Source organism: Linepithema humile, chromosome 2 (assembly GCF_040581485.1).
Source record: "Linepithema humile isolate Giens D197 chromosome 2, Lhum_UNIL_v1.0, whole genome shotgun sequence".
Lineage (NCBI taxonomy): Eukaryota > Metazoa > Arthropoda > Insecta > Hymenoptera > Formicidae > Linepithema > Linepithema humile.
In genome coordinates, this window is record NC_090129.1 from 12005918 (window position 1) to 12018609 (window position 12692).

At 44.3% G+C, this 12692-nt stretch overlaps 1 protein-coding gene across 1 annotated transcript; it reads left to right on the top strand.

The window, feature by feature from the left end:
- The first annotated feature begins 2597 nt into the window (after positions 1–2597).
- Positions 2598–7475, top strand: LOC136997653 (uncharacterized). The gene has a single exon (XM_067348672.1). The coding sequence runs from the start codon at positions 2598–2600 to the stop codon at positions 7473–7475; it is 4878 nt and encodes a 1625-aa protein (XP_067204773.1).
- Positions 7476–12692: the final 5217 nt, after the last annotated feature.

Here is a 12692-nt window from a genome sequence, read left to right on the forward strand (position 1 = left end):
GTGTGACGCTATACCTGTATGTCCTGGTAAAGTTACATTACTAATGTAACTTTGAGAAGAATTGTCAAAAGTGTTCTTCGATGAAATGCAGATTTCATCAAATACTAAGCAACATTCTTTATCAATTTCATCCCAATTTGATACTTTCAATTTAAAAAAATTGAAAATATTATCTGAAATTCCGTTTTCGAATTTAAAATTTTCTACTTTCCTTCGCAACGTTTGGAGTCCTGGCAAAGGAAATTTCTGACGACGAAGTTCTTCATAGCCAGTTATATCGCAAGAAAATCTTAATCGGAGTGCTTTTATAACCGATTCGTTGCTCCACTTCTGTACTCTTCTTTTATTTTTTAATGCTCTAATTTGATCATCTGTGAAGATTTCTTGTAACTTACTTAATAAAGTTGCATTTGATTGACTGTCATTCTGTTTCTTTTTTGCTTTCAAATCACGTTGTACAATAAGCAAACATTTTTTATATTTCCTCATTTTGGCATTGAGATTTTTAATTATACGTGATTGTGCATATATAATTTGTTCTTTTTTTCTTATTATTTGTAACGCATTTTTAAATTCATCTTTTTTACTTCTGGCACTTTCCAGTTGTAATTCATTTTCGCAATTGTTTTCTTTTTTACTTTGTACAATACTTTGCTCGTTAATGCAACACTCATCATTCAGTGAAACACGTCTGACATTTTCGTAATAATTTTTCTGAAATGAAATATTTAAGATCATTATTAATTATAATTTTTTTAATAAATTTATAATACTTTTCCATAAATTTGCAACTGTTTTTTTCATATTTTAACTTTTAAAACTTACGATGTTCGTTGCTTCATCTCCAAATATTGTTGGTACAGCATTTGCTTTAAGCTTCCTTTTACCATCAGCTCGATTATTTTCCCACATATCGTGTGAGAAATGTACCTGCAATAATAAATAGAGAATAAAACATTGTGTTCGCGTCATATGCGAATCGAATCCGCTATCACCTGCGCCCTGCGTGATAACTAGCAATCCTGGCAGAGGCGCACGCGCGGTGGTGGAGCGAGTAGCCGCCGCGCGTGAGCCGAAGCCAGAGCTCCTGGAAGTCCCTCAAGACGAAGGTCTCCTTTTCTTTTCTGCGAGTCTAGCTCCTTTTGCTTCGACTATAAGCCAGAGTGTTATTTTCAATACGCGAGTGTAAGGTTTTCGTGAGCCCGTTGCTCGTGAGCCATCTGTTAAGGACAGACTGTTAAATTACGCCAGCGAATAAAGATTTTTTGCTCCAACAAGGCATTCTCGCTGCTTCGAGTTTCCGTTCCTCCCCTCGCTGATCGGCACTTTCTGTCGTGTTGCATCTGCAAGTCGCGACGAGTTCGCGAAACAGAAATCGCGCGAAACATTTGGTCCTTCGAGCCGGATCATCTAAAGGAGAGGGACTCGTGAACGTGCTCGCGCCCGCGTTCTAGCACGCGGCACTTTGGCTGGAAATTCGCCACGTTGTGCTCCGGCCATCTTGTGCCGTTCGCCGGCCGGCCGGCTTTCGTGTGGAACACGTGGACGGACAGTGAGGTGCAGTGAATGAAGAACTACACCCTGCAGCCCTTTGGAGGAAAGCTGAGGACAGAAGAAACGAAGCAGGAGGTACGAGATAGTTCTTTCGCTATCTCTGTCGCACTCTCGAGTGCTGCGGCCTGGTGAGTTAAGACTCTCTATCTCTCTCTCTCGCCCGCGCTAGCATGCCCTATGTAACTCGGCTGTGCCGTCGTACCGGTATGTGCGCGTGACGAGCGCGTGATCACCGCTCGCGCGGCCGCGTAGTGTCTTCGCTGTTCGACAACCGCGTCGCGCTTTCCTCTCTTGCGCTCGTTCGCTCGCTAATTTACGCTCTCTCTCTCTCTCAAGTGCATTGCGTTGCTCGCGTAACGTCGCCGCGCTCTCCAACGCTCTCTAGCGTTTTCGGTGATTCGCGACCGTGTTGATCGTTGCAGGTGCGCTTGCTGCATGCACCTCTGCAGGGTCATTAAGCCTGCGAGCTTTGAGGCACCCTTTTCAAGCTTTCGCGATCGGACATAGTGCGCCTTGCAGTAATCTTATTACTGAACTTTCCGTTTCCTCGCACGAAGATAGCTTATTTTTATTACTTCCACTCACGTTCACTTATAACGCGATCTACAATGGAAGTGCTACTCAAAAAACAGCTTGTTTCAGCAGGCTATATCGAACGCTTCTGGGACAATATAGCTAAGGCCGGCAAGGAAAAAATGACGCGTTCCTTTCTGACGGCGCGACTGGAGCTCCTGGAAAATTATTGGAGCCGTTTTTCGGATAATCACGAAGCGCTTATCGTTTGCGACAAGATCGAGACGACCGAGTATATCTCAAAGGATTTATACTCGATGATAGTCGAGAAATATATCGAGACAAAGTCCCGCATCGCACCGTATCTCAAAACCGAGCCAGCGCGGCAACCGGAGAAGACCGGAGAGACTTCTAATGTGCTTCGGCAAATTCAATTGCCAAAAATTAGCTTGCCGCGATTCTCGGGGGAGCAGATAGCGTGAGAGAGCTTTCGCGATCTCTTCAAGTCTCTCGTGCATGACGTCGCCGATATGGCACCGGTGCAAAAACTTCAATATCTCCGAAGCTCGCTCGCTGGCGAGGCTGCCGATGTAATTGCGAATGTACCGCTGACCGACGACGCGTATGCGGGTGCCTGGCGCGATCTTCTCGCGCGCTATGACAGCAAGCGACGGCTCTTGTACGTGCATCTACGCGAAGTACTGGAGTGCCCTGCCGCTACGAAAGCCACTCCAACGGAGATCAAGCGCTTGCTTGGAATAATGACGCAAGCTACTCGCTCGTTCGCGTCGTTGAAACGGCCGGTGGATCAATGGGATGACTGGCTCGTCCATATCCTGGTGAGCAAACTTGACGCTCAGACTCGACTCCACTGGGAGACTTCGCTCGCAGACAACCGTGAGTTTCCGACGTTTAAACAACTCCAGGACTTTCTGGAGACACGCGTGCGAGCCTTAGAGGCGGCCAATCCAGAGGCTTTGCTCACGCGTTCCGCTTCCGCGTCTACGCAACGGACACAAAAAAGGGCTCGCGTGTTAGCAAATACGACCTCAACCGCAAGGGTAAAAGGGGGCAAATGCTCACTCTGTGCCGAACAGCATAACATTGCGTATTGTGCGAAATATAAGGCGCTGACCGTCGCACAGCGCGCTGAAAAGGTGCAGAAGTCGAAATTATGTAAGAACTGTCTCCGCGCCGGCCATCAAATCGATGCGTGCTCAACGATAGGACGCTGCCTGGTGTGTGCCGGTAAGCATCACACTACTCTCCATAGTCAATCGACTTTCACGGATTCTTTGGAGCCTAAGAGTGACGGGCCCTCTGAGACCTCGACAACGAGGGTGCACAATGCACGCGTGACCTCTCTGACCTCGAGACGCAACAGTACGATGCTCCTTGCGACGGCGTTAGTCACGATTCAAGGTGACAGAGGCCATTCTGCAACAGTGCGTGCGTTACTTGATCCTGGCTCCGAATCAGATTTCGTGTCGGAACGAGTGGTGCGGCTCGTGCGCGCGAGTCAAAGACGGGTTAACGTTTCCGTCGCCGGACTCCAAGGTACACCGACGGGTACTTCAAACGCGAAGGTGACCGTGACGATAGGATCGCCGGTCGAAAGGGCTTTCCAGTTAGAAACCAAGGCATTGGTGCTTAAGAGCCTTATTAATCTCTTGCCGGCAAGGAGCGTGCCTTCACGTTCGTGGCCACACATAAAAGGTCTGCGCTTGGCAGACCCGGACTTTTACATGTCTTCCAAGGTCGACGTCATCCTCGGCGCCGACACATTCGGTCGGGTTCTCAGACCCGGGATTCAGGAAGGGGAGCGAGGTACGCCAACCGCCCTGAACACGGTGTTCGGGTGGGTGCTCACTGGAAGTACCACTCCCGGAGAGGATTCCCCCTCTATTTCTGTGCATCATGCACAACCAATCGACGAGTTGACTGCGGCGTTGCAGCGATTCTGGGAGATCGAGGAAGTTTCAAGCACAGCGTTGCCGAAGCCTGAGGACGCTTGGGTGGAGCAACATTTCAGAGAGACTCACTCTCGAGACTCTACCGGTCGTTACGTCGTGCGCCTTCCCAGGAAACAGACGGCCGAGGTGTCACTAGGAGCCTCCCGTCCAGCGGCGTTATCGATGCTACTCAACTCGGAGAGACGCTTGAGCAAGCAACCTGACTTGCGCAAGCGCTACATTGACTTCATGGTCGAGTATTTGGCGCTCGGTCATATGGACCTAATACATAATAACGAGATCCCACGCGACTCGTATTACTTGCCTCATCATGGGGTCTTTAAGACGGGCGACCGCAATGGCAAAATTCGCGTGGTCTTTAATGCGTCCTTCCGGACCACCACGGGATATTCTCTTAACGATTTTCTTTTGCCAGGTCCTCGGCTTCAGTCTGACCTTTGGGTCATCCTGACAAAGTGGAGACTACTCCGTGTCGGGTTCATGGCGGACATCGTCAAGATGTTCCGTCAAATCTCAGTCCATCCGGACGACAGACATCTGCAACGCATCCTATGGCGGGCAGAAGCGTCAGAGGAAGTGCGTGACTACACGCTCTCTACCGTTACCTACGGTACAACCTCGGCGCCCTTTCTAGCTCTGCGGACGCTCCAGCAGCTGGCGCAGGACGAGCAAGATCAATTCCCGATGGGTGCTGCAGCTATACTAAACCACTCTTACGTGGATGATATTCTGGCTGGAGGAGACACGCTTGACGCCGCCCACGAGACCAAGGAGCAGCTTGTCTCCTTGTTGCGCGCCGGAGGTTTCTCTCTTAGCAAGTGGGCTTCCAACTCATTGGATTTGTGTCCACGACTTGAAACGCCGGTCCGAACTCTTCCTTTCGGCGAAACAATTGGTGCGCTCGGCATCATTTGGAGTCCTCACACGGACTCTCTCTTTCTGAAGGTGACTTCTCTCGCGGAGGAATCTTCAGCTATCCTTGCTTCCAGCCCGAAGGAACTAACAAAGCGACGAGCACTCGCGGAATTAGCGAGGCTGTTCGATCCTCTGGGCTGGGCAGCGCCAGTCCTGATATACGCCAAGGTCTTCCTACAAGATCTATGGCTACAAGGAAGTCGTTGGGACGAGCCTCTTTCCAACGACTTGTCGGAAGCGTGGAGCCAATTCCAGTCTTCCCTGCAACAACTCAACGAGGTCAAGATTCCACGGTGGGTTAACTGGAGTCCACTCTCTTCTGGAGTGGAATTACACGGCTTCTCGGATGCCTCCGAGAGAGCCTACGCCGCGGCGGTTTACCTCAGGGTCGCCGGCGCGAGCGATGAAGCCGAGACGCACCTCTTGCTGGCGAAGACCAAGGTGGCGCCAGTCAAAACCCAGAGCGTCCCTCGGCTTGAATTTTGCGCAGCAGTCCTGCTCGCACGTCTCCTCACGCGAGTTACGACGGAACTGAATCTTATTGAGTCCACGCTCTTTGCTTGGACCGACGCTCAAGTGGTCCTCAGATGGATCCAGTCTCACGCTTCACGATGGAAACCCTTCGTCGCCCATCGGGTGGCGGAGATTCAGGGACTTATTCCTAGAGATCACTGGAGGTACGTTCGCACTTCGCACAACCCGGCAGATCTGGCCACGCGCGGCATCCCCGCGACTGAGCTGCTTAACCAAGATCTATGGTGGCGCGGTCCAATCTGGTTGCGTCAACCACGAGAATTCTGGCCTCCTCTAGAAACCATAGCTTCAGGGGACCAGGCGGAAGAAGAGCAGCGAACGAAGTGCGTCCTGGCGCACACCACACAAGCCAAACCAGAGGAGGAAGTCTTGGAGCGGTTTTCCTCGCTCACGCGTCTCTTGCGCGTAACTTCTTTCTGTTTCAGATTTATTAATCGATGTCGGAAAAACCCCTGCCAACCAGGCGGCCTCACGTCTCGGGAGTTGTTCCAGAGTCGCCTCCGCTGGATAAGTCTTGCCCAGCGGCAGGCGTTCCACAAAGAGTTTGCGGCGTTACGAGTCGGGCGAGCCATTTCTTCAAGTTCGCCCCTACGCCGTCTGCGTCCGTTCCTTGACGAGCAGGGCCTCTTGCGAGTTGGTGGACGTATTGAGGCAGCTCTGTCTTCTTACGATGAGCGCCACCCGCTCATCCTCCCAAGGGAGGGACCTCTCACGCTCCTCTTCATCCGCCACGCGCATCACGCAACCTTGCATGGCGGTCCAACCTTGATGAGAAGTTATCTTCTTCGTGGCCTTTGGATTCTTGGGGCGGCTACAAGAGTCCGCCAAGTGGCTCGCCAGTGCGTACGCTGTGCGCGCTACAAATCTGAAGTTGGCCAACAAAGGATGGGTCAATTGCCGCCTGAGCGGGTCAGACCTGCCAGGCCCTTCGCGTCTGCAGGCGTGGACTATGCTGGTCCAATCCAGCTCCGAACCTTTAAGGGCCGAGGTCGTGGTACCACCAAAGGCTACATTTGCCTGTTTGTCTGTTTAGTTACCAAGGCTGTCCATCTGGAAGCCGTAACCGAGCTGACCACTGCAGCCTTTCTTGCGGCATACCGCCGATTTATAAGTCGTCGAGGCCATTGCTCGCTGCTGCTGAGCGACAACGGTCGCAACTTTCTGGGGGCGGATGCAGAGCTGCGCCGTCTCTTCAAGGCAGCGTCTGAGTTCCACAAGGACGTCAGCGCTTATCTAGCGAACGACGGTACCAAGTGGCGCTTTATTCCTCCTTACGCACCGCATTTTGGTGGCCTGTGGGAAGCAGGGGTGCGCTCAGTTAAGCACCACCTGCGCCGCCTCTTAGGCGATCGCACTTTGACATACGAAGAGCTGTCGACTCTTCTCTGTCAAATTGAGGCGTGTCTCAACTCGAGGCCCTTGACCAGCCTCTCCTCCGATCCGTCGGACCTGGTGGCTCTCACTCCGGGGCATTTTCTCGTGGGAGAGCCCCTTACAGGTTTACCGGAGCCCGCTCCGACAGATGCCTCCTGCAACCCCGTAAATCGTTGGCATTTACTATCAAACTTACGAAATCACTTTTGGTCCAGGTGGTCAAGGGAGTATCTCCACCAACTCCAACAGCTGACCAAGTGGCAATCACAAAGGCCTAACCTTGCCAAAGGAGACTTGCTGCTCGTCGTCGACGAGATACTGCCGCCAGCCAAATGGCCGCTAGGCAGAGTCATTGGCGTCACCACCGGACCAGATGGATTGGTGAGGGTAGCGGAGGTGCGCACCGCCAGGAGCACCCTTTCACGACCGATCGTCAAGCTGTGCGATCGACTCAGCAGAAGCACTGCGTCAAGACGTTCAGAACGCAAGCTCATCGCAGCAACCCGTTCATCCTTAGCTTTAAGGTTTCTCCGTAACATCTTTAAATACATTGTTAAATACAGTTCCTTCCCTTTATTTGTTTTACCGTTCTACCAGCCGCGCTTCACGTGACTGTGTAAACCCCAGCGTCATTAGTTGTAAGTTGTAAATATTTTGCGTTAGAGTTAATGTTAGTTTAAGGTAACTAGAGACGTTCAACTGTAACGCCGTTCCTGCACGGCGGGCGGTTATCTGGACGATTGTTCAAACATTTGTGACCTGTTTCGTCCACTGGACGAGGCGGGCGGTATGTTCGCGTCATATGCGAATCGAATCCGCTATCACCTGCGCCCTGCGTGATAACTAGCAATCCTGGCAGAGGCGCACGCGCGGTGGTGGAGCGAGTAGCCGCCGCGCGTGAGCCGAAGCCAGAGCTCCTGGAAGTCCCTCAAGACGAAGGTCTCCTTTTCTTTTCTGCGAGTCTAGCTCCTTTTGCTTCGACTATAAGCCAGAGTGTTATTTTCAATACGCGAGTGTAAGGTTTTCGTGAGCCCGTTGCTCGTGAGCCATCTGTTAAGGACAGACTGTTAAATTACGCCAGCGAATAAAGATTTTTTGCTCCAACAAGGCATTCTCGCTGCTCCGAGTTTCCGTTCCTCCCCTCGCTGATCGGCACTTTCTGTCGTGTTGCATCTGCAAGTCGCGACGAGTTCGCGAAACAGAAATCGCGCGAAACACATTGAAAAAAATGATAAAAATAAGATATAAGAATTATAAATTTAAGACATAAACGGTTGATTACTGTAAACGACCTATTATAATTTTTTTAATAATATCTAGGCATAAGTATATCATTTATATGTTAATTTACGAAAAAAGATTCCTATATATAATTGTATAAAACCCGGTTGCACCAACGTAGAAAAAACAGTAAGAAACGGATATATGATCTTTAACATTATCTTTTTCTAGGTCTGAAAATTAAAAATAAATAACATAAGTTAAACCGAGTTTAAAGTTAAGCTACGTTGGTGCAACAGAGTCTTCAATCCTAAACATACTTTACATAAAAATGATCTTTTGGTAGGTGTCCATCCTTTTCTGTTAACATTTGTTGTCCATTGCGCACGCCGAATTGGATCTCGAGGAAAAATTTTCATTATAAATCCCTTTTGGTCGGAATTTGTACAACCAGGAGCTGTACAACCTGTCACTGGCCTGTCACTGTTGCTGAAGTATGCAATGACTATATAAAATATAAATCATATGTATAATAGATATATAATAATAAATTTGCAAAAATAACATTTATTATTAGATAAACATTATTAATAATATTTATTATTACATAAACTATTATGTAACACATACTAAATTTATAATTAATTTTGTATCAAGTTTGGATTACAAATGTTATAGTAAATTTAATATATATCTTAAAAGGTTATATTATTTTGAAATTATATTATTTTATATGATTAAAAGATATTTTAAAATAGCATAAAATTAAAAATATACTTACCTAATAATGCAATATAAAATAATTCTTTTTCATAATCATATCTCTTAAAACATGTATTTCTTAAAAATATTGTCCTTATTTTTTTAACTTGTCTTCACTATTTAGCTCAGTGTAAAAAGCTCAATAACACTGCTTGACCATATCACGTGATATTATTACGTCATTAGAGAAAAAATGGCGGACCAATCACGATGCTTCAAATCGAGATATTGATGATATGTGGTGATGGCCAGACTCTTAGGCCGGTATTTATAGTCCGTTCTTATATTCAAGATCGTCTTAAGCACGGACTTATATTCGCTCTCTTCATCACACATAGATTGTGTCTGACGAAGAGAGCGAATATAAGTCCGTGCTTAAGACGATTTTGAATATAAGAACGAACTATGAATACCGCCCTTATTAAAAGGTCTCTAATCATGGGAAGACATAAGCACACTCTAGCAGTCTAGTTCAGAACTAAACGCATTCCATCAAGTATCCAAGCACGGTGTTTGACCGTGTCACACAGTGTCGATCTGTGTCTCCTAGATGGAAAGCTTGTAACATGGGCTTAACTCATGTTACTAGCCGCGCAATCGGCCACGACGATCGGCCGCGCATCGAGCCGCCAGCCGCAATACGTCACCGGAATGCGGCCGCCAAGTGGGGCGGCCGGGTATATAAGGCCGTCGCTCCGGCCAGTAGGGACCGATTCCAGTCTGCAGTGAGCACGCTGCAGATCTCCCGAGCCACCGGGGAGCACTCCGACTCGGCTCTTCCTAGCAATCCGTTTCTTTTAGGACAGGGATGTTACGTATGGCGACTCCACCTAAGGTCACCATACTCTACTCTCTACATTTCTTCCATCCCGTATACACGGTAAAATTTAAAACTTTAATATTTATAACAATCTTAAACAATAATCCACTTAAAACTAGTATATAACGATATAATTAATAAATAAGTATCTCTATTATATAAAATGATCATAAAGTTATATTAAATACGTTACAATTAACAAATAAGTATCTCTATTACAAAGTAATCATAAAATTATACTAAATACGTTACAATGTTCAATAATTTATACAAAAAGATTAACAAATGTTATTAACTAATAAGCCATAATCATAAAACAACTAATTGTTATACCTAAATTATAAAATCAAGCGATAGAAAGTGAAACTCGAAATAATCATAAAGTTATACTAAATACGTTACAATGTTTAATAATTTATACAAAAAGATTAACAAATGTTATTAACTAATAAGCCATAATTATAAAACAACGAAATGTTATACCTAAATTATAAAATAAAGCGATAGAAAGCGAAACTCGAAATAACATGTAGTACGTAATCACTGTAACACTAGTCTATGGTCGATCACTAGTGACAACGGAAAGTAACTAGGACAGAATACTTTTAGCCGCACCTGTAACCTAACCTAAATTTTCACATCAGACTGTACGAATGTAAATACAGGTGCGACTCAATGATCTCATCCGAAAGGAATGTACAGATCACGCGATCGATCATACGATGTCTTATGCGCAGGTCAAGAGAGTAGGGATAGTCCCTATATAAGCGGCCGTCCTCGTCAAGAGCACACTCTTAACTCTTCAGAAAGTACGCTCAACTGTTGTCACTTCGCTAGTCCGGGACCTAACCTAGAAATTATTCACCACGTGCGAGTCGGCCTTCCGCCTTTCAATTGTTAATCTAGCGTTAAATTATTGTATAAGTAGTTAAATAAAAGTGTGAGTCTCAGTTATTATAGATAAAATAGTGTCTCAGTGTTAAATAACTTTAATTAACAACCACGAGCCAACACCATTCCAATAGGACAATAATCAACCTACTACATTCAACAAGAGATTGTTAATAACAAAATAAGGTCCTTGTATCAGTAAACCCATTTACTGCACCAAAGGTAAGTGAATAAATTATTAACATGCTAATAAACTACCATTTCACTAACGCTTCTTAATTGCTTTTAATAATAAACTTTATACGTGCTTAACTAACTGCTTTTCAACATTTATAATTATAAACAAATAGTGCAAAGTGATTTAAACATTAAACAGTGAGCTTATTGTTACTAACATCGATTTATAAACTATTATGAACACATCTAATTGTGAATACATTTATATTAATGGAGTACTTCTATAAATTATAATTAAACAATTACGTAAAAGCGCTGCCATTTACGCGCAATTCTAAGGTATAGCTACACAATTATTTAAGGCATAACTAGTCAAATTATCCTAATTACTAAATCATTATATTTTATAAATAATAAAGATTAATATTAATTAATAATTAAGTTGATAAAGTGTAGTAGATAGAGCTTTTCCTTCCCCACCTTGAGCGCTTCCCACAGAGCGTTCTAAAACTCACATCCTTGAGCGCTTCCCATAGAGCGTTCTAAAACTCATCTCCTTGAGCGCTTCTCATAGAGCGTTCTAAAAACCTCAATCCTTAGCGCCTCCCATAGGGCGTTCTCATATTAATCTTGCTCGACATCTCTCTCTTACCAGTTATACATACACATTATCTATTTATTATTAATTAAAACCAGTTTTACTATATAACATTAATTTATCCACTTTATTGTATCTTTGACTATACACGCCAGAATTCAATTAACTAATAAACCTTATCGACAATCTTATTTCATCATTCTTTATTTAATTAATACAATCACTTAATGAAATTATATAATTATTAACATTTATAATCGCTTTTACACTCAAGTTACAATATATTATCTATTACTAATATTCTGCATCTATTTTGCCACATTCTATGGAATAATAATTTTATTAAACAAATTACAATATTATTTAAACAATTAAATAACTATCTTATATAGAAGATTGATAGAAAGCTCTTTCGCCGTCTCTCAACCTCGTCATTACGTCAGCCGGATCTGTAACAAACAAAATTATCATAAATCATATGTTTAACAAATAATTTTATATTAACTAACTACACTATCTCTTCCTTAAACGTTCAGCAATCTTTCTATCAAGCCTAAATATCAAATCTATTATTCATAACAAAGATATTGCCTAATAACTAATTTCTCTAGGAAATCACTAGATTTTCTCTAGATACTTATTAATAAAAATCAAGGAAACTAATAATCAAACTAGAGTTACCTGTTAATAATCTTCACAGTGGTTCCCTAAACAATTAATAAACCTATTAATAACATAAAATAAAACAATATTAATTAACATTATTACACTATAACCTTATACTTACCGCCTAACGGGTCGATCGACTTTCCTCGATGAATTGGACCTGAAACAAATATAATAAATGGTTAGTGATTATTCATAAACAATATACTTACCTTCAACTTTATCGGGACAACACCTGAAACAAAAACAATAAAGATTAATATATAAATTATAACAATTAAGTCGGTACTTACCTCGTCCGCGTTTTCCCTCGATGATTCCAGTTGGACGTCTGCCGGCTGCATCTGAAACAAATAAAAGAAATAAGTATTAACAAATTAACTAATACCAATAACAAATGAAATTAGATTCGATTTAATTAACGTAGATATTTTTTATTGATTATAATGGATACCTTTAGATGTCGCGTTCCCGACGATCGGGTAAGGCTATCCAATTGAAAAGACTGAGATATGGCCTCTTCTCCGAACCTGATTTTTCTCAGAGATCTATCTTGGAATTTCTCATTCCAAATGAAAAAGAAGATATAATTTTCTACGAGGATTTTGACTGTCAGCTCAGTCCTCCCAGTATATCTGAGATAGAACAATTTACGTCCGAATTGGGACAGGAACAATTGCTTAGAGCTCTTAAT